The 20,541-nt window shown below is 47.3% G+C and overlaps 1 protein-coding gene across 3 annotated transcripts in view; it reads right to left on the reverse strand.

The window, feature by feature from the left end:
• Positions 1–1,326: 1,326 nt before the first annotated feature.
• The window catches only part of GRIP2 (glutamate receptor interacting protein 2), a 216,457-nt gene continuing 197,242 nt past the window's right edge, over positions 1,327–20,541 (reverse strand). For 2 of the 3 annotated variants that reach the window (XM_052678631.1, XM_052678632.1), the window contains exons 16-24: positions 19,622–19,767; positions 19,189–19,333; positions 15,401–15,540; positions 14,250–14,426; positions 12,459–12,612; positions 9,647–9,767; positions 7,133–7,369; positions 5,994–6,140; positions 1,327–3,466 (exon numbers count right to left, since the gene is read on the reverse strand). In XM_052678631.1, the coding sequence (XP_052534591.1) occupies positions 3,278–3,466; positions 5,994–6,140; positions 7,133–7,369; positions 9,647–9,767; positions 12,459–12,612; positions 14,250–14,426; positions 15,401–15,540; positions 19,189–19,333; positions 19,622–19,767 (1,456 nt within the window). In that variant the 3' untranslated portion in view covers positions 1,327–3,277. Of the gene's footprint in view, positions 3,467–4,293; positions 6,141–7,132; positions 7,370–9,646; positions 9,768–12,458; positions 12,613–14,249; positions 14,427–15,400; positions 15,541–19,188; positions 19,334–19,621; positions 19,768–20,541 lie in introns of all 3 variants that reach the window. The other variant, XR_008205654.1, reaches the window with a different exon arrangement.

The following is a 20,541-nucleotide window of genomic DNA, read 5'->3' on the forward strand; positions in this document are numbered from 1 at the left end:
GCCTGCAGGCTGCCGTTAGCAGGCAGCTCCCTGCTCACCCGTGTGTCCCGGCTGCACTGAGCTGCCCTTTTCTCTCTGCGTGAGGCAGAGCCCTGCGGTCACGTTGCATGGCTGGGTGTTCAACCTGACACGGCACCGGTGCCTGGGCTGGCGCCGAGCGGCTTTGGCACGGCCCTGGTGCCAGACATGTGAAGGGCTCTGCTTGGCAGCCCGTGCCCCGAAGACAGCCAGAGATGACCGATAAGGTTTGTTTACATGGCAATGATTCCCAACTCTAACCAGAAGTGTTTCCATGCCTGACCTCTGATAATTCCTGTGCTACCCACTTGGTGGTGAAGGGTTGCAAAACACAGCTCACCCTTTGCTTGCCAGCGAGCAGCAGTTCCTGATGGCTGTATCTAGGGAATGTAGAGCCTGCACTGTATGTGCTAGAAGTGTAGCAGTGTCCCTTAATCCCTCTGTAAGCAAAGGGAAGATAGCTTCCCTGTAAGGACGTGAGCTCTCCCAGTGGCTCTGTGGCAGTCGTCTTTTAGACGCCTGGCTCCAGAGGCTGGATAATTTGGCTCCTGCAGTGCAGCATCGTACTGGCTCAGGTTGTGCTTGGGGAGATTCAGGTTGCGCATAAGGGAAAATCTTCCTCTCTATAAGAGTAGTCAGGCACTGGAATGGGCTGCCCAGCGAGGTGGTGGAGTCACGGAGCCTGGAGGTGCTCAAGAAACATTTACCAGTTGTACTGAGGGACATGGTTTAGTGGGTGATATTGGTGATAGGTGGATGGTTGGACTGGATGATCTTACAGGTCTCTTCCAACCTTGGTGATTGATTCTATGACTGATGGATCTTGGGAATCCAAGTGCCCATCGGATCATCTCCCTGTCCCATCCCTGGGGGTTACCCACAGCTTTGCAAACACTGCCATTGCCACTTCACAGCCACCGTGTGCAGTGCTACACAAATATTTTGTCATGAAGTAGCCAAGGTTTGAACCACAGAGGCTTCCAGTGTGGCCAGTTGATGTAAGCAATATTATAACCATGTAAATATCTCCACAGCCATGGAGTATGGGCACCACAAGCATCTGGATGCAGAAAGCTGCAGAAAAAATCCCCTTATCTGCAGGGAGGGAAGCAAGTGGTCCCAAATCCTGCTGCTGGGGCAGCAGCGAGTGCCAATCCAAAGCCTGCACTGGGAGCCCTATGAGTAGTGGTCCCACCAACCCCATGTTTTGCTCATTGCCCTCACATGGGGCCTCTGGGAAAACAGGGCTGGATGAAGAGTACTGCCCTACTCCTGTCCTCTAGCAGAATGAAACAGACCCACAACACGTGCATTTCATTTGTTTTTATTTAATTAAAAAAAAAAAAAAAAGTCATTGCAATGCCATTTAAATACAGAGATTTACAAATACGTCCAAAACAGGACTAAAATATTTTTTGAAATGCTGTACTTTTAAATATTGTGCTTTCATAGATACATAAGAAAATCAGCATATAAAAATACTTTACAAGGAATACACTCTAATATATGGATAAAAATACACATTTAAGTAATGCATTTCATCTTCATATCATTCAAAATGCATAGGAAGGGATACAAGGACCAAGTCTTTCTTAATTTTTTTTTTAAAGCCTTTAATAAAAGTCTTCATTAAAAACCTATGAGAAGCCCCAGCGAGCTTCCACTGTTCAGAATATTGCATATAAAAACACTTTCGGCTGCACTGTCAATGCTCCACAGTATCAATTATGGCACATCATCTAGTTGTGGCAGCAATGGTATGGGATATTGCATACTTGAAGAGAAAATGGCTACACTGACAAGTAGCTGGATGGGGCTGGACATGCCTCAAAGAAACACCCCAATATGCTGGGCTATCGTGGAAGGACAGAGCTGCAAAGTAGAGATGGATGCAGAAGTGAGTCCTGGCTCAGCAAAATGAGGAACGTGCTGCACACAGCTCTATGGCACCTGAACACAGCCCTGGTACGGAGTGGTGATGGAGGAAATGAAATGGTCAGTGGGGGAATGGGAGCAGTGGTCACCAGGGCTGCTGCCCACAACCACGCAAGTTCCTCACCTCCACCATACCACCACACGTGAGCCTTCATGGGCAAAGCAATGCCAGGGTGCCAGGATGCTAACGTCATCATAAAGTGCTAAGACATGGAACACAGAGCGCAGCTCACATCTGCCACAGGAGGAACTCATGGCAAAGAGAGGAGGAGGAGCCCACAACCAGATGGACTGTGTCTCCTGCAGACGGGAAGCCGATGCAAATACCTCAGCTGCCTCCTCCCCATGGCCTGGGGGCACACAGGGGCACGGGACAAGCAGGGGCACCACGCTTGGAGGCCATGGGAAGGCCAGCAACAGGCAAGGGGTTAACAAAACAAAGCCACCTAGGCACAGCTAGTGCAGGTGGGGGCAGGGGATGTACAATCTCCATCTACCATGGGACTTCTCACGTCACTGCCTGGCAGGGGACAAGAAGGTTCTATTAATTCAAAACATCAACTGCCCTAGATAACAACACTTCTGCTTTTTACTTGCATTATCTCCATAACCATCTGAAAAACAGTAGCAGGCATTTAGGGTCTTCAGCCTTGGGCACAGCCTTCTGCTCTAATAGGCGCTATGCGGCGCAGACAACTGCACTGCTGATGGTGAGACGAGGTGCCCTGGCAGTGGGCACTGGGCACTGGGTGAGCCAGCCCTGCTGGGGCAGCATGGAAGGGGCCAGCGTGAGGCAGCTGCAAACATAAATTTCTGAACAAGAACTGCACCTAGACACCATCAAGTGCATTTGGAATCGTCTTTAAACAGGGCCCTCCATAGCCTGATAGCAGGAGAGAAAGGGACTGCAGGAATCAATGTATGGGGAGTGTTTGGAGGGTGGAGCCGGGTACAACAGAAAAAGAATGGCATTTCAATCTTGCTGTATGTGATAAACAGAGCAAACAAGGATAAAAATAGCACCATGTGTGTCTGTAGGATGGCCAAGGCCTGAAGAGCGAGGAGGTGCTGGGGCAGGAGACCCCGTGCACCACAATGCACTGGGGATGCAACAGCTCACCCCAGCCCCAGAAATGCACATCCAGCTTCAACCTTCCCAGCAGCGTTGGGTGGCCTACAGGTGACAGCTCACTGAAGACCCACCTCCCCCCTTGGAGCTGATGATACACACAGCATTTACAAATACCAGTGCAAAAAACAGGAAGAACACCCCAAATACCAGAATGGCTCAGCAGAGGCCCCAGGTATCATCCGCTGCGGCTGCTCACAGTGTCTGGACGCTCGCCTTGACCTCGGCGCGGGCTGCCTGTGCCAGCAGCTCCCCGTTCCCCTCCAGAGGAGCGTTGGCAGCCAAAGGGTTGCGGCTGATCACCAGGTCCAGCTTGTCTCCAGCCTCTGAGATCAAAGGGACAGTCAGACAGCAGTCAAAGTCTCTCGTTCGGACGCGATTTACCTGTCGGGATGGATTTAGGATGTGCCATAGGGAGGAACAACAGAAACAGCAGGTTTGTTAGACAGAAAACATAAGGCTGGTGCTAAACCCACACCTGTGAAAACACACAGCGCCTGGGGGACTCTGACTGAGGGGTCACAGCAGAGCAGAGCACTGCCTCCCTCCCCCTCCCATCTCCCCCTCTTTGAGCTGGGCACATCCTGCCTTAGCTGAGGAATGGCTTTGTAACTGGTAGAGGAAAGGGGAAAGCCTGGATCAGGCAGAAATCCTCACCCCTGGAGTCTAAGACAGTATTACACCTTTTGAACTCTACAGGGCTCAAAAATCAATTCTCTAGGTCAAGTCTCTGGGATAAAGGTTGCTATATAATTTTTTGTCATCATGGCTTTCACTGGCCTTAAATCTGTGGTGTAGGGCATTCAGCACCTAGAAAACAAACACAGCACAGACCGTGAGGCTTCAAATGACCACTTCCAGCTCAGCAGGCAGTAAATCAGGACTATACTGAATAGTTCCTGCTTCTCCTCACACCGTTTACATCTTTCATTTTGGAGGAGTCCAGATGCATTTCACATGGGCTCAAGAAGGTGGCTGTGGAGGCTGCAAATCCTCTCTGCAGGATTCAGCAGTGTAAGCACTTTTCCTGCTCATTTGAGCATCTTGAAGCACGTTTCTAGGCTGGGTCACTTGCAGGAGCCATCCTGGCTCTCCTGCCTACAGCTCCCAGAGCACCTGGGCTCGGTGCCACGACAGCCCCAGGATGGAGAGGGCTGGCAAATAGCATGGGGAGGGGAAGCAGGGAGGGGAGAAAGGAATTTCCCACCCACCTTTGTAGTGAACATAACCCCTCAGGCCAGGCGTTGATTCCTTCTCAGGATAAGGGCTGGATAAGTCCATGCAACCCTTGCATCCAAAGCCCTTTCTCAGGATTAATGCATGCCCATAAAGCTGGGCAATGTGATGGCAGCAGTGCCACCCTGCCCTAGGTGGCAGCTACACAGCCGAACTCTGTACTGCTCTTTATAGATGTGTGACCAGGGACAATTTCCAGGTTGCACACAGACAAGAAGAAATAAGCCATGAGCTTGCTTTGCCTTTGTTCCATGCTGGCTGGGCAGCTCCAGTGAAGAAAAGCCATTAGTGCAATGCTGTGCTCTGGGCAATCCATCAGTCAAGAGGCAGAGGGTCCTTTGCAGGGACAATATATTTTGTGGCCTTCAGCATTGGAACTTGCTTGCAGATGCATCATCATGCCCGTAACCAGCAGCATTATGAAGCATCCTCAGCAGCGCATCGCCGTGCTTCTTGCTGGGGTTTGTCTGTACCAGCTCTGCAATCCCTCATCCATCACTGCTGCACATGTCAACCCAATGGCAATTGCCTCGTCCTCTTGTAGGTAGAAGCTGTGTGGCACAGCATGTAGGAAGGAGGGGGTCTCAGAAGTCTCTGCTCCGCTGTGTTTCAGGCACACCTCCCAGAGCACTTGGCACTTGCAAAGACCAACACTTCCAGCATTCAACAGAAAGGCAGCCTGCAGCCTAATTAGCTTCTTGTTCATTCCTGCACCATCTTTTATTTGAATCCGAGAAGGAATAACTGTATAACAGCCAACTGGCTAGAGATCATAACAAGCTTAAACAAGGTTCCCCACAGCGCTGCCAGCTCTCCGGTTACCTGATGTACATAATATATTGGCTCTGATCCTGCTGCTAACAGCCACCGCCTAGAAAGTAGCAAAACTAAACATCTTTCTGAGTGCTTCCAAATACGGTCACAGTATCTGCATTTCCAAATGGTGGCAATTTTTCCATCAAAGCCACACTTTTCTCAGTCGCTATTTGAGTTGCTCCAAAGCAAAACTTGTTATTTTTCGTCCATATAAAGTTCCTTTCCAAACTCCAGAATGCACCATGCTCCCATTGTCCCTCTGGCAGGCAGATACACCCAAGTTACTTTTATTTGATCAGAGCTTTTATTCTGTTTCTGCGTCAGTCGCTTCAGATTTAGTGTCTTTCGGAGGAAAATATCCATGAAAAACACTTTGCTTGAGAGATGGTTGTTTCTTAGAAAACTTTTAGATGTCAAAGGCATGCACAGAACTTCATGAACACTGCTTAACTCCACAGGGGATTCACAAGAACACAGATTGGTCCACACGGTCTAGTTTGTCCAAAAATCACCCTCTTTCAGGATAGGAAAAGGATCGAGGGCGAAGAGGGAAAGCGACACGGCTTTTTGGTTGTTTTGGTTGTGAGCTGCCCAAGCTCAGAAAGACAACGCTGGGACAGCTCTGTGTGGAGGTGCTCCCTGGGCTGGGTGTCAGCTAGGGGAACCAGCTCTGCTACCTAGAGGTTTCTTACACAAAACACAGGTCTCATGAGAGTTAGGTGGAAGGTGCTCACCTAGTTGGCTAACTATTACCTTTCATTAAAGTTAGTGCTGTCATGGATGGGTCTCACTTCTCTCTTCCTCTCAGCCACTCATTCACTCCGTCCCAGCCTCCAGAACTGCATTTTGCATTTATTACCTGAAGCACTCTGTCATATGGCTTGAGGCCACACTGATCTGCTGGCCCATCCGGACGGACCATATTTACATAGACACCTTTTTCTAGCAGGCCATCTGACACACTGAATCCAAAGTCTTCGCTCTCTGGGTCTTTGCGAAGCGTCATCTGGAGGGGCAGAAGCAGAAAGCACACGTTGGAATGCTGCAGAGGCAGCACAAATATCTATACTGCTTAATACTATTCACTAGTTCTGGCTTACTGAGGACAAGAGCCAGGTAATCTAACTCTCTTCCCTAGATCATAATCACACTTCAGTCTCTAAAGGAGATGTGTGCTGCTAGAAGTGTATCTTGGCACAAGGCAATATCAGGAGCCAGTGGAGGACAAGCAATATCAGGAACAGCTGTTTCCCTCCACCACAGTTCCCCCTTTTCCTTCTGTGAACTGAGAGTGCATCTCTACCATCCGGCTCCGACTGCATCAGGGTGCTGGAGGCTGGAGAAGCCCCACGGCTGCGTGATCCATGGGCAGGACAGTGCCCAGGGCAATGCCCCAACCTCAGCTCCAAACACCTCCAGCACCAGATACTCCAGCAGAAAGAACTCTCACCCTATAACACACCTACTTACTCAGCTCTCCTCCATCAGGAAAGAAGGAGTTTTATTTAAAGTTGCATTTGCCATACCCTGAAGGACAAAAGCAGATCAAACAAGAAGAAGTTGTTTTTCCCAACTGCCCTAACTGCATGTTTCACTGTAAAATCACTAGGAAAGAAAAAGGAATCAGTTTTTGAAACCTCTCCAGCTCCCTTCCCTGCCTGCATTCTGCATCAACAGCTTCTACAGTTAATTATTCCTCCTAATTACCATTGCCTTGCACCACACTTAAACTGGTTGCAATCACCCGCATACTGAATTCAAACAAGTATCCTGTCACTCAGGTCCTACCATTTGCACCCCTTTTAGGAAAGGCTGGGAATGAAGAGGAAGGGGACAGAAAATAAATGATTTCTCAGAAAAAAAGCAGCTTACTGAATGGTGTGTGCCACTGGCAAAGGGTCAACAGGGAGCATTTTCTATGGGGCTGCAACACATCCATCAGCTTTTCCCATCGAGGTCCCACTGTGCCAAGGCAAACCAACCCTTGGCAACACAGACCTTGTGAAACTCGAGGGGGGTAGGGGACATGATCTCCTGCATCTCCTTCTCCATCTTCTTCATGTCCAGGTTCCTCTCATTCTTCTTGGCAGGGGAGCTGCTGCTCTCAGTCTGTCCGTTGTCACAGCTGGAGTTTGCCTTCCTCAATGGGCTCAGCCCCGATGGGTTGACAGAGTCCAGGAGCAGCTTGCTGCCCTCCAGGCCCAGGTTGTGCACGCTCCCTGTCATGATGGATGCCTGCGGGGCAAGGGCACAAAGTCACTCCGCTGAGGTGGCAGCGGACAGACAACACAGGAATAAAAATGGCAGAGAGGACAACAAGGGAATCGAGGCAAATGAACGTGCTGACCTCAGGGGAGCTCCCACAGGAACTGGTGGATCTCCAGCCTACCTCTGCGGGCTGCAGCCCGTCATCAGCACAGCGCAGTGCTGGCAACGGCCCCAGGAAGGCAGCACCACTGCTGAGGCCAAGTCAGCAGAGAAATTATCATTTTATCTGTCAGTAAATGGGAGCCTTCAATGAGTCAAACTGAGTTAAAAAAATATGAAATTAAGTAGTTTTTAAGCCTGGTCATCCTTGATAGCATCCATTAAACGATGCCCCTAAGTAGATTCTACTCCATTTGGCAATGCGTTTGGCTAATGAAATTACATTGATCAAAGCTAATGAAGGAGTAAAGAATCCAGTCTGTGGAACCTCAACCGGTTCCAGAGTCTATTTAAACAGCATAATGAAAACCATCATTATGAAGTTCAGGCTCCAAACATCTGCAGTCCTATTAAATGTCAAAAGGTAGCGGAAAGAAAAGGAAAGGCGGGGAGCAGACAGCAAAATTCAGCAGTGTTAACCATGGCAAGTCAAAGAGCAATTTCTCCTGCACACAGGGGAAATATCACCTGACTAAATATCTAATCAAGGCCTCTGGTTCTTTTCTGCAAGCTGAAACAATATAGGTAAATAAAGTAGATTCTGGTGGCAGCGATGAAAATGCCAGCACTATCTACGTTATCCCAAATGGAGATGGAAAAATATGGAAATCCTTTGAGTGTGTAGCAGGTTTTTGAGTGTTATCCAAACTCAAGGTGATTAATTTTTGAGAGAAGACTCCTCAAATATGCTAGGAAACTCACAAGCTAAAAAGATTTCCATATTTTATCCATCACTTTAGGATAACATGGGTAGTGCTAGAGGTTGCCTGCATTTTGCAAAATTTCTTTAAATTCTTTTTAAAAGCATTGCTCCAAATGTATCAGCTCCAAAGCCTTTAAGCAGCATGACTCAAAAGCCCACACATCCCTGCAAAAGGAATGGACAGAAGGATTATTTTCTCTGTCCTGGCATTTCATAGTAGCCAAACAAATCCCTTCTTTTGCATTAAGATCCGCCATTATGCAGAAGAAAATCATCTATGCATCATTTCAGAGTGGTACTTTTTCTTAAATAGCCACTGACAGTAATGGGAATTTTACACCCTCTGTTGAGAAAAAAGCACATTGGCCAGACATGCCCAGAAAACCATTTCCAACCCAGACCCAGTGTTACTGGACTGGAGTAGTGTGACAGCTGGCATCTCTCCAGGCACCTTATCAGGCACTGCATGGGGATGCCATTCCTGCACAATCTGCTGGAACAGCAAACCCATTTCCAGACTCCTCCCTTCTCCTCCAACCCTGGGGTACTACTTTAGCTACAGCCCCATCTTTGGGGCAATGGAGGACCCAGCCCCACAAGCCTTCCCCAGACCTCCCGCATGCAGGAGGCATAAGGAGGGAGCAGCTTGTGGGGTTGCACTGCTGGGTTCCATCCCACCGGGCAGATTTGCTGCCCGCTGCTCTGCAGTCTCAAGGGAGGCCTTTATTTGCCTCCCACAGCTTAGTAATGCAGGCTCCCCATCCAATAACCGGACACAATAACACGACCTCCAAAGCATTTTGGATAAAGAAAAGAGAAAGTGGTTCGTGAAGAGAGGAAACACCTTTATTTCTGCAGGAAGCAATTACTTTCTCAGATTTTTCCAGGGGAAGGCTGGCTGAAAAGCTTCCAATTACCCATTTTACTGAAACAGTTTCCGGCTAAGTGACAGCTGAATGCAAGATGCATGTTGTTCCTGTCTATACTTAAAGCAAGTTTTGGTCTCAATGGGTTTTTGGGAGGCTCATTTTGCTTGGTCTCTAAGTGCTTGTGACAGACAGTATCTCCCCACGTAAGGACTTATCATTTGATAGGGGAGCTTTGCCAACAGTCAGGTGAAGATTGTTGGCCAGCAGCAATTTGCAAAAAGAGCACAAAGTTACTGGTTGGTAATTTCTCGGCTCTGGGGGAAAGAACGTGCAAGCAACTGCCTGATGAGGAGTGGGTACCCATCACACATCCCTGAAATGCCACAACTCGAACCCTTCTTCACACCACTAACAGCACAGCGGTGCTGTGAGCAATCAACGCATCTGAGGAAACTGCTTAGCATTCAAGTCAAGAGCAGAACAGATCAGCAGCAAATTCCGAAAGTGATTTACCTCAATCTCCCTCAAAAGTTCAGACTGGCCGCATGTTTCCAAATCCTCCAAAGCTTCTCCAAAAACACGCCAAAAACTATCCTCGTGAGTGGTCTCAAGGCCATTTTGGCGGTTGGGGTATCTGTTGTAACGTAGGAACCAAACATTGTCAGCACTCTTCTGCAGCAGGATGAAAGCCGCGAGGCTACAGCAAGTGTCTCACCAGTAAAAGCAGAGACTTGAAGAGTCTTCATATACAAAAGCAAACAATATGAACTTTTCAGACAAGAGTCCGAACACGAGACCTCCATGCATTTACTAACGGGGCAAGCGTCCTTCAAAGGAAGAATTAAGTTGGTGTAGTGATGTCAAAGTTCAAAGGGTAAATTAAAAAGTGCCTGTAGGAAGATTGTAGGTTTAGGAAGACGTTTTGGTGAAATAGAGAAGTGAAAGAAAAAAGGATGCGTTATGGGTAAACCAGGAGCCTCAGAGACTGTTAGTACAAAGGCTGATGGGATAGAGCTCAGATCTGAGACACAGAACACCTGAGAAGAGAGAGAAAAACACAGAGGGTAACAGACATGGTGAGAAAATGGTAAATACATTAGGTCTCTATGAGAGTAAATAATGCAAAGATGTATATAAAAATGATTGCCCTAGGCTGGACAAGTAAACGTACACTACAGCCAGCAATATCAACAGTGTCAGCATATAACCCATACAAACCAAGTTGCATTTTGCTTTCGGATGGCCAAGGAAGTAAGTTTTTATATTCAAGAAGTCTCTCTGTGCTCCATTTACAGTATGTCGTTTACATTGTGTACAAACTCTCTCCAGTTCTCTGGCTACAGAGAAAGGGAGTACTGACAACCTCTCTCTAGTCTGTGCAAACATGGTAATGTGAACAACATCATCAGCACTCATTTTAACAGAAGCCTCTTGAAGGCAACTTTCAGTGGTGCTACAACAAGGTCACAATACGCTCACTATGTGTCATGGGAGGAGGGTAACATTAAAGCAGCCTTAAGGCATCTTCCATGCATCCATTTAGGAGCTGCACAAAGATCCACCTGTGCAACATCTGGCAGCAGCCTGCACAGCTCAGTGGTCATCAGTGATACAGGTGGGAAGGGACACTTCTCCACCAGAGCCACTTAGCAAAGCCAAAACATTGTACCTGAGTACAAATCAAAGAGAGGTTGGCTTCAGTTATACATAATAACTCTTTGGGCTATCAATAGCACACCTTTTCCAGATCTGTATTAATAGCAAAGTCTTTAGCACGTGCTCTGCTTTTCATCCGTTGGTTTAAAGGAGAGCTTGTAGCAGGCATAACCTCAAACATGCACACTTTTGGTCCTTATAGGATCGTGGCCTGCCTGCAGAGTGGTATCTGACATGGCTTAACCCAAATTATTTTAAATTCACCCCCTACCTCTTTTAAAGCAGCAGCTTTTAACACCAGGCAGAGAGGTCAAAAAAACACCCAGCAAGACTTCATAAAAACAAACCAAAATTCCCCCCTGAGAAGGAGTTTTCAATTCTTTTCCCTTACTCATTTCCTTCCCCTGCTCCAGGCTTCCTAAGAGGCAAAAGTCCCTTCCAGTTACGGATTTCTTGCCTCTCAGATACAACACCCAGGACCTGGATGAATCAGCCCTCACACCACTGGGTCAGCAGGTTTTTCCAGGCTAAGGGCAGCCAGGGTTAGAGAGGTTTTGTTTTTCTCCCTTACGAAAAGGGCTCGGCAGCACGAACTGTTTCACTTGCACTTTGACATCAGGGCTCGGAGCCCTCTTTAGGGACACACAGGGTTTCGAGGGCTCAGATTTGCTAACTTCAGCTGCCAGTGGCCTCGCCGGGAAGGCCACGAGAGAGCAGCGACCTCTGTGAGCCGGCTCTCGCTGAGAGGCAAAACAAGAACAAAGTCTCAGCCACTGCCAGCCTTCCTGCCAGCTTGATCATCTTTAAATAGGTGGAAATGGCCATGAGATGTTCTAAGGGTTTTGTCTGGACAAACAAAAATTAAGGGAAAATAATTACAAAAGAAAAGAACTGACAGCAACAACACGACACACACAACTATGGGGACTCTGAAGGATGTGAAGGGGAGGGTTAAGTTACGGGGCAACAGGGCTTTTCTGCTGTGCGTGATTCAGAGAGGGGCTGGGGCAGATTCAGAAGGATTTTCACCCCAAAAGAGGCAGCACCTGCAATCTGCTCTGTGTGCCTGGGAGTTGTTGTGGGATTTTTCTTCCACTCTGGCTGAGCTGGGGGTATTAACTCGGCTATGTTCATGCAGCGTGGTTTTGTCTGTGTGTTGGAAGGACCAAAGTGTGGTGGAGAGAGACATCCAGCCACACCTTTAGGACATTTTATCTCAGATATACAACCTCACACTAGTCCTCCAAGAGCTTTTTTTTGGCCTTTTTGGCTTTGTGGCATCAAAAAAGCTTGTGTTGAGAAGCTGCATCCTCATTCAAAAGTCTCTGGCCAACACAAGAGGGAACAGCCCTGGCTGTGCCCATTTGTAACACCTGAGCTAAGAAAGTACTTCAGCCTCTGGTACGAGATGTGCTAAGAACCTGTGGTCCTTGCAGCTGAGACTGTTCTAATTCCAGACATGTGTCACCAGCCCATGGCAGAGATGCCACAGAGCATCTCTGTGGAGGTCGTTTGATAGAGCAGATCACTACTCCACACCCACCCCACAGATGCCTGATGCCACGATGGGGCACTGCTGACCTCTGGCTAACCCACTCCATCACAATCAGTGCCCTCTCATCCCCACATCTGCAGAAGGGCCTCCCTACCTCCTCCCACCCCTCCGCACCTGCTGGGCTTGTCCCAGTCATCTTCACTGAAGCTCCCATCCATGAAGGGGTAGCTTTTCCTGGGGTCCGCAGGAGGGGTGCTGCTCTTTTGCCTGCTGTGTCTCCATTCATGCGGATGAAGGGCAATGCCTGCAGCCTGAGGTATGTACGTACCTAAGCAAGGCAAAAGGCAGGGGAAAAAAGGGGTAACATCTGGTTAGAAAACCCAAAGGGAGTAAATGCCAAGAGAGCTTCCATCCCCAAACCGCAAACTTGAAGCAATTTAGGTTACATACTGCTTTCATTTCAGTCTTTCCAAAGGAGATATTCTTCCCATATCTTCTTACTCTAACCAAAGCAACTTCTCAGGATCAAATGGGTCCATTAAGAAGAAATTGGACAAGTTTAGCTAAGTTTGCCCCCAAGGACTTTCCCATACTGTGGGATGTCTTGTTCCAGAGATGGAAATCCAACCCTACCAAATCACAAGATCTCCAGGTCTCACGAGGAGCTGTCTGGACAGAAACCCTTCAAAACAGAGCATTCCTCAGCAATGTCGGTGCCAGCTGCCATGGAAATAAATCTCCCAAGTCCCCTGTCCACCTCCTCCTGCCCACTGAACACTTCAGAGAAATCCCCACAGCCTTTCCAAGAAACATCGTTCACTTCCATCGTCCCTGTGCCAAGCGAACAGGAAGAGGTAACAGAGAAACACATAATTAAGGGAGACTTGACCTCCCGCATGGCTAAGAGCACTGGAAATACCCAAAGACATTGCCAGAACTTCCTTTCAAAATGCCAAAGCCTGTTATTTCATTTAGCTGAGAGTTTCCTCTGTGTGTTTTTAAAGGTTAAACTGCTCTGGAGAGAGCAAAGTGCTCGCCAATGTTTTATACCAGGCAGGAGCATTTGCTGCTTGCTATAGCACAGGAACAAGGTCCCCGGGTGCAGGACCCTGCAGCAGACTGGGCACAGAGATGTATGCACAGAGGTGGCCCTTGGGTGCCAGCACTTTCACCTCCTCCTTAAGAAGACAAGGCCTGGATCCCTGGGATTCAGAGCCACCTGGTGGCACGTTCCTGCCAAGCCCAGCACAGCTCCCTACTCAAACCTGAGCAGCGTTTTGCGGAGGTGCTTTAGGGTTTGTTTTCCTCCAACACAGGCTAATACTAGCTTACATCACTAAATCTGAACTGGATTGTTCTCTAGCGCATTCCTCCAAGTGAAAATTTATTCCCATGATGGAGCATCCTCCATCCCAATTGCATATGTCTGCCAGAAACCACAGCTGAATAGATCTGGCCTCCAAGACATCTGATCACTCACCGGGGAGTCAGAGATGCTGTCTCATAGTATTACCTTAATTATTTTATTAAGTGAGTGCTTCCAGTCACAAGACATTCTTGTGGATTTTAAGACATCCTGAAGAGGATTAATACAATCTACATGGCCTCTCTGGGGAACTAAAAGTGAGCTACAGGCCAAATACTTTGTAAGACATATGGACAGCAAATACTTATCTGATTATGTGAATTGTAAAATGTTTCAATGGCTTTGAAACTGCTGTGAATGGTATGATGCTATCTGTGTAAGCCAGAAGAAACAATGCCAATAAAAACCTAAAATGGATGTATCAACTCAGAGTACCACATGAATGCATTTTAAAATACATTTTGTTCCTTGCTGAAAGGGAGAAGCTGTGCTAGCACAGTCAGACCACAGCCTTTGGCTTACATTCAGTCTCCAGGCAGACTTGGAAGCTCTATCTGTCTTTGCCTTGGCCCACAGACCCGTGAGAAAAGTCATCTTACCTTGGCTTCCATAGCCAGCATCAATGCCGGAGCCATCCCAGGACTCCATAGCACTGTCTACACTAGGAATAGTGGTAGAGTACATCTCAGACAGCTTGCTTGTTTTCTGGGAGTCCGTCAGTTCGTCTTCGGGGTCACTCACTTCATTTATACTCCCAGACTTCTTGGGATAGGATTCTGAAACCAGAATAAGTCACTTTAGAAGGCACAAGAACAAGACTCAGGGAAAGCCTTATGTTGCTGTGGGAGCAAGCTCAGGTACTCCAAGGCTCTTGAAGAACCTCTTCAGCTCTTCAAAGGTAACTGAGAAAGGCCTGTGCCAAACTTTCTGTTCTAAGCAGTTTCCATTTTTCAAAGTTTCAGTGAGATTTCCACAACAACACAACTTGGTACCAAACTATGGAGCTGAATTTTTAACCCCTCATCAAAGACTGAACAATTTTGTACCAATTCAGGGCTGATCACCATCCAAAGAGCCTCCCACACAATCTCAAGACAACAGTGGAATTCCTGGGCCTTGTACCTTGAGACTGAATTTTCCTCTGATTACTGATGAGAAAATGGAAAGCTGAATGGCGATGATGAAGCTCTTCCCTTTCGTTATTTTAGTAATAACAGGCCCTTATTATCACTAGAAGAAGTTCCCTTTCAGGTAAAAGCTATACAGGGAATGGTTTCTCAGCACAAGCATTCTTGTACTGAACATTATAAAGTCCTCAGTGATTAAATATCCTGTCAGCTATCCACACCCTGGATCTCCAACTCATAGAACTTAGCTGGGATAAAAATGCTCACTGATAGCCTGCATTTGTCAATGAGGACAGATTATTTTACCACTATTCTAAAAGTCCCTATTTTCCAACCATTCAGAAGATTGCTCATCATGATTAACTGGCAATTACCTTGAAATTTCAATTACACCTGCTTCAATTCTCAGAACGATTAATGAGTCTCCAACTGGCACTTGCCTGTCAATTAATTCAGCAAGTGACTGTGACAGTTCTAAGTGTCAGAAGTGGAAAAAAAGAGTGTTTCATAGCAAGGATCGAGACACTTGGCTTCAGGGAATGAGATGGGGTTTCTTGAAAAGACCCTTCTGTGTGTAGGGTCTCCTGCAGACTCCCACCCCAAAGCAGGCTCCCCCAACTCACTCTCCATCTGTTTCTTGATCTTCAGCGTTACTGTCTCCCCTGCCATCTGCAGCAGGTGGATTGCTTCACTCAGTGGCTTGCCCTTGAGGCTCACATTATTGATTGCAAGTATTCGGTCACCGATGTGGATGGCTCCGGTTCTGGAGAGGAGAGGTGCTGTTAGGGACTTCATAGAGGCAATCCTCCTCAGGCCATTAAGCTGCTGCTTCAAGCAATAGCAAATTAACTCTCAACACTTTAAACATGTCTAGGTTTCCTCTTGGCATGCTGTATAATCATGTTCATCAACACTACCGAGAATTTGGCTTACACCAGCTTTTGCCTGTATGTACATACATACAGGTACATGAACGTATGCCCACTTCAGTTTCTAGGACTCTTGGGAGCTGGACATCAAACCAGACTACATTTTAAACTCTTTAAAGTCATGGTGAGGGTGTACATGTATTGCCAGTGGAGCAGTGTCTACAGGTGGAACTGATGAGCAGGTTTCACAGGATGGACAGAAGACAAAGCTAAACTAACAAACCAACAAAAGACCCAGCTTAACACACACAGATTGTGTGGGCATAGATGAGCTGAGCAAGTTGCAAATCAGTTTATGATATCTTTTAAGTTCCCTCCAATGCTCCCTAATGCTGGCACGCAAGAGCAGCAATCCTTTCCTCCAGCACTGCTGCGATGTTCAGCTATCAGAGACCTTGCGTGATCAAGCCAGGAGATGCAAATCTGGACAGTCATATCTTTTTGCCCATGGCAACGTGCTTCTTTCCAAGGCTGTATCCAGTCCAAAGTGGACTGCTGCTCCTGCAGAAGTGGGATCTCATACACTGTCAAGACAGCAGGCAAAACAATTCCTTGTGTTTCCCCCTAACATGCAACTTCAGAGGCATGCTGCTGCAAAATATCTACTACAAAACATCTTGGATGTGGTTTAGTGGGGAATATTGATGGTAGGGTGGACTAGATGATCTTTTCAAACCTTAATCATTCCATGCTCGTATGATTTCACAGCACATAAATTAAACCAGGAAACCACACAACAACCGGGCAGGACTGCTCGCTCTGCTGCTGCTGAGATATTCAGTTTGTCATAATGGTCCTGCACAGCCACTAGATGTCCGTATTGTCCCATCCTAATCAGCCCAAAAAAGCCCTCAGGGAAAACTAGAGTACTCAAAGTATAGATCACACTGCAAACTGAGTATTTGTAGTTTCACCTACATAGTCAAAACCAAACCAAGCTGAACTGCTAGCACTTTAATGCGACCCTTCCTGGCTGCAATGCCTTTGATTTGAGCCTCTGCCAGAGTGCTGAGCCAGGGCTGATCTCTCATGAACATTTCTCCCCACTGCCAGCCCCAGGACACCACCACTGCTCTGCAGGAGAACACAGAAAATATCAAAGAGATGTCACATCAAGGGGGAAGAAAGTAAATCAATCCCCTCCACTGTCCACTGCATGCAGGTGGCAGGAATTTACCTCGGGCATGGGCAGAGTCCACACCTCTTCTCAACATGTGCTGGTGCTGAGTACTCCTGGACAAAACCCTCCTGCAGCCTCCTGTCTGTTTGACCAGGTGGCGTCAGAGAAGACTGCCAAGCTCTTGAAATCCTTCAAAATATCAGTGACTACTGAAAAATCACTTTTGGAGAACTATTAAACCTCAACCAAAAATGAACAGTATTGGTCCCTTCCCCACATAGGACAAAAACAAGTCCCATGGCCAAGGGCAAAGTCACCCACAGGCACTGAAGGAAGGGAAACAGAGAAGCCATCACTTGACATCAACCCAACAGCCTGTGCTGCCTTTCTAGGTTTCTATAGGATGGGACACGTACAAGGAGAAAAATGCTGAAGGTCAAGATAAAATCCAAGTCATCTGCATCTGAAGCCTTTTCAGCTAAGACAGCTTGTCACTGCTGTGACAGACGTGTGACAGGTCCTAGAGGACAGTCTGCCTTCCCCAGCACAGAGCTGCAGTGCAGATTATCCCCCTGTGCCTCCTCAGGAATGCAGCCCCATCCCCATTACCAGATGCCAGGATCCGGCGCACCCCACACCAGCACTGCTGAAACACATGCTGTGCTCCAGCAAAAGGCAGGCACAGCTTTAACTCCTGTCCTTCAGAAACCCATCACATCCTTCAGAGCCCAGCTAAGAGTGCCTCTGGCATGGAGCTGGGCACAGTTGACAGGAAAGACATAAATCAGGATAAAACTAGGAATATCCCTCTTCCTTTAGAAGGCCAAGCCAATCCTTTCTGCCAATCCCAGGAGAAAAATGTGCACCATCTCAGCAGACTATGCACCTTTCTGCAGACAGGCTTCATCCCAGCACTCCTCTCCCTGCAAGGAGCCAAGGTTACCAGGAGAAATCCTCGTGCCGCTCCATCCCCACGCTGCTCCTCGGCACAGGCACCACCATTTGTCAGCCTGCAATAGTGCTGCACAGCTCTGCTGCTCTCCTCAAAAGGCTTTTCATTCCTTGCTGTGTGCCAGTTCCTGATCAAAATTCAGCAGCACCGCAGCACTCGCCTGTGCTACGTTTCTCTGCAGAGCAGTCACCGATGCGCATCTGAGTTCGAAGGAAGAACAGCCACAGCACTGCAAAAGGAACTGGGAGCAACAAAGGTACAGAACTGCTTCCATTGCCTGGCAGCATCTGAGTTTCATGTTCTGAACCTCTCTTGTGCTGCCAGTACAGTGCAGCACCGCTATGTAGACAAACCTCAGATACTGCACGGGTAGTGTTCCCTAGGGAAAAAAGACTGCATCCTGGTGGTGGGCAGTGATACAAAATCCCCAAAGAGAAGAACCAATTACATCCCTTTTCCTTACTTATTTCTTGGTATTCCGTACCAAAGGAAAGCAATGGAAATGAGCGGCACAACGTGTACTAGGAGCTTGAGGAACCTGAGGCAGAAAGATGCACCAAACTGTATTATAGTTCAGCTCAGGAGCTTGGTCTTCGAGCAGAAAGAACTAAAACACCAGAACAGAAAGCAAACTTCCACAACGTCCAGCATTTCACATCTGTTTGTTCAGAGATTTTTTGCAGCACAGAGGAAAGCAACCCCATGAGAAGCATGAGTCAGGTCTGCTGGAGTCATCTCTTACAAGTCACAGCACCATACAGACAGAGTAATTAAGATACAGCATATGACTCAGTTCCACCTTATATTCTCAGCAGTGTCCTGATCCTTTAAATCCCACACATGCATATATATTCAGACCCAGGCACACACAGAGACGACCTCCCTGGCTTCTAAAGGTAAATCTGCAGCTACCTTTATGCAGTACTAATGTTTGCTGCTCCAAGCAGTCCTACAGTGAGATTCCTTCATACAGAACAGACTATGCAACCAGCAAGGACCAGAAGAGCCCCAAGATCTGTGGTTTCCGTAGGCCACACCACTGCCATGGCTATCAGCTGCAGTTTAGCAGCACATGAACATTGACTAGATGGATACAATGCTTTTCAGGGCAGGTAGGCACTCTCCCAGTGCAAGCCATGGCTTAAAAGATCACAGACTAGGAAGCATCTCAGTGGAAAAGAGGCAGATAAATACATTCTCTCAGCTGCTGTGTGCAACCAACACTAGATCTGATTCTACCCTGCTTAAAACATCTCTCTCTGCCTCCCAAGGGCACAGTCTTGGCCACCCTACATGTCAAGCACGTGGGTCTGAAATGCCAGATGGGCAGCATCACCCTGGACTCAAAGCTTTGCAAACATCAAAATCCCTTGCCACACTGATTTGACCCTTCTGACCCCCAAACCTCACCTTTCTGCCAGCCCTCTTTTTGTCAGGCCCGAAATGACAATGGGATCAAAGGGTTCCTCCGTCCCAGAGATGGTTATTCCCAAGGGACCACCATATCGCTTCAGTTCCACCGTGTAAATGATGGCACCGGTTGTCTCCTGCTCATCTGAAAGAGAAAACAGCAATGCAGTTTTTTATTTTGCCATATCAAAAAGGTCACAGGAAAGACTTGTAGCATTTAGAAGCACAAGCTTTCAGTCTTCAGCTGTGCTCATACCAAACAGGATTTTAACCTTCCAAACTCCATTTAAGGGCACAATAACAAAAATAGACTATAATCAATTGGAAAGTGGTGACCAGAGAGGCAGCAGCCCTTATCTTTGTTAGTCTGCACTACCTACTGGGAAATGTCATTAAAGTGGACAGGCACCAGTTTGCATCAGGATTTCTGTACCAGAGTTATCTTCATCCTTCCTAATCTTCAATTTGACCAGGTCTTCACATTGCCTTAAAATCTGCACAGCATCCTCCATTGAGCAATTGTCGAGTCGGATGTTATCAATGGCTAACAGCTTGTCTCCCGGCTCCAAGGTGCCAGTTCTATGTGGAAAGGAAAAGAAAACTGAAATGCATTTGTATTTGCCTTTCAGATCCTGCAATGCATTCAGTTCTGCAGTAGTGATGACAATATTAGCTTTTTTTTTTTTTCCCCACCCTCTCTTTGGTCTTTTCTGGTAAACAAGTACAAGCAGGGTCTGAGGCAATTATAATGTACAGAGAGGAAGTTCACATAGAGCATGTATCAGCACAGAACAAGACAGGCACATCAGCTTAATACTCTCACCTCTATGGATATATAGTCTGGGTAGCCTACAGCACTCAAAAATGTGAGTTTTCAGAAAAGGCAGAATATCTGTCAGTTAATGATCACACAAGCGAGTTCACTTAAAAACCAGCCCTTCAAGAGTATTAAATTTCCCTGAAAGCCTTGCTAGGAGGTGTTAGAATCAGAGGAGCAGCCAAAAAAGGCTGAGTTATTGGCACAGATCTCCACCAGTGCCCACAATTCACTCGCTCAATTCATCCAGGCAGCAGCTGAAACACAGCAAACTATCTGAGGCATGGCATGTGCTCATAGATGTTAAACATCCAACTTCAGCAGACTTCTGAATCAGTGCCCCACCATCCTCTTTATTAGCTTAACTTTTCATTCCAAACCCTACTGTGGTCAAAGAGAGACTTCTAGGCCTAGCAAATGCTTGGATAATGGCAAAATCCATACCTCATGCTATATCACATGGGAATCTGTCTACCTAACCTCTTATTACTGGACTGGATATTTTGCCATAGGTTTGGCAGGTGGGAAATTGTGCG

Source organism: Tympanuchus pallidicinctus, unplaced genomic scaffold, assembly GCF_026119805.1.
Source record: "Tympanuchus pallidicinctus isolate F22 unplaced genomic scaffold, pur_lepc_1.0 scaffold17, whole genome shotgun sequence".
NCBI classification, from domain to species: domain Eukaryota; kingdom Metazoa; phylum Chordata; class Aves; order Galliformes; family Phasianidae; genus Tympanuchus; species Tympanuchus pallidicinctus.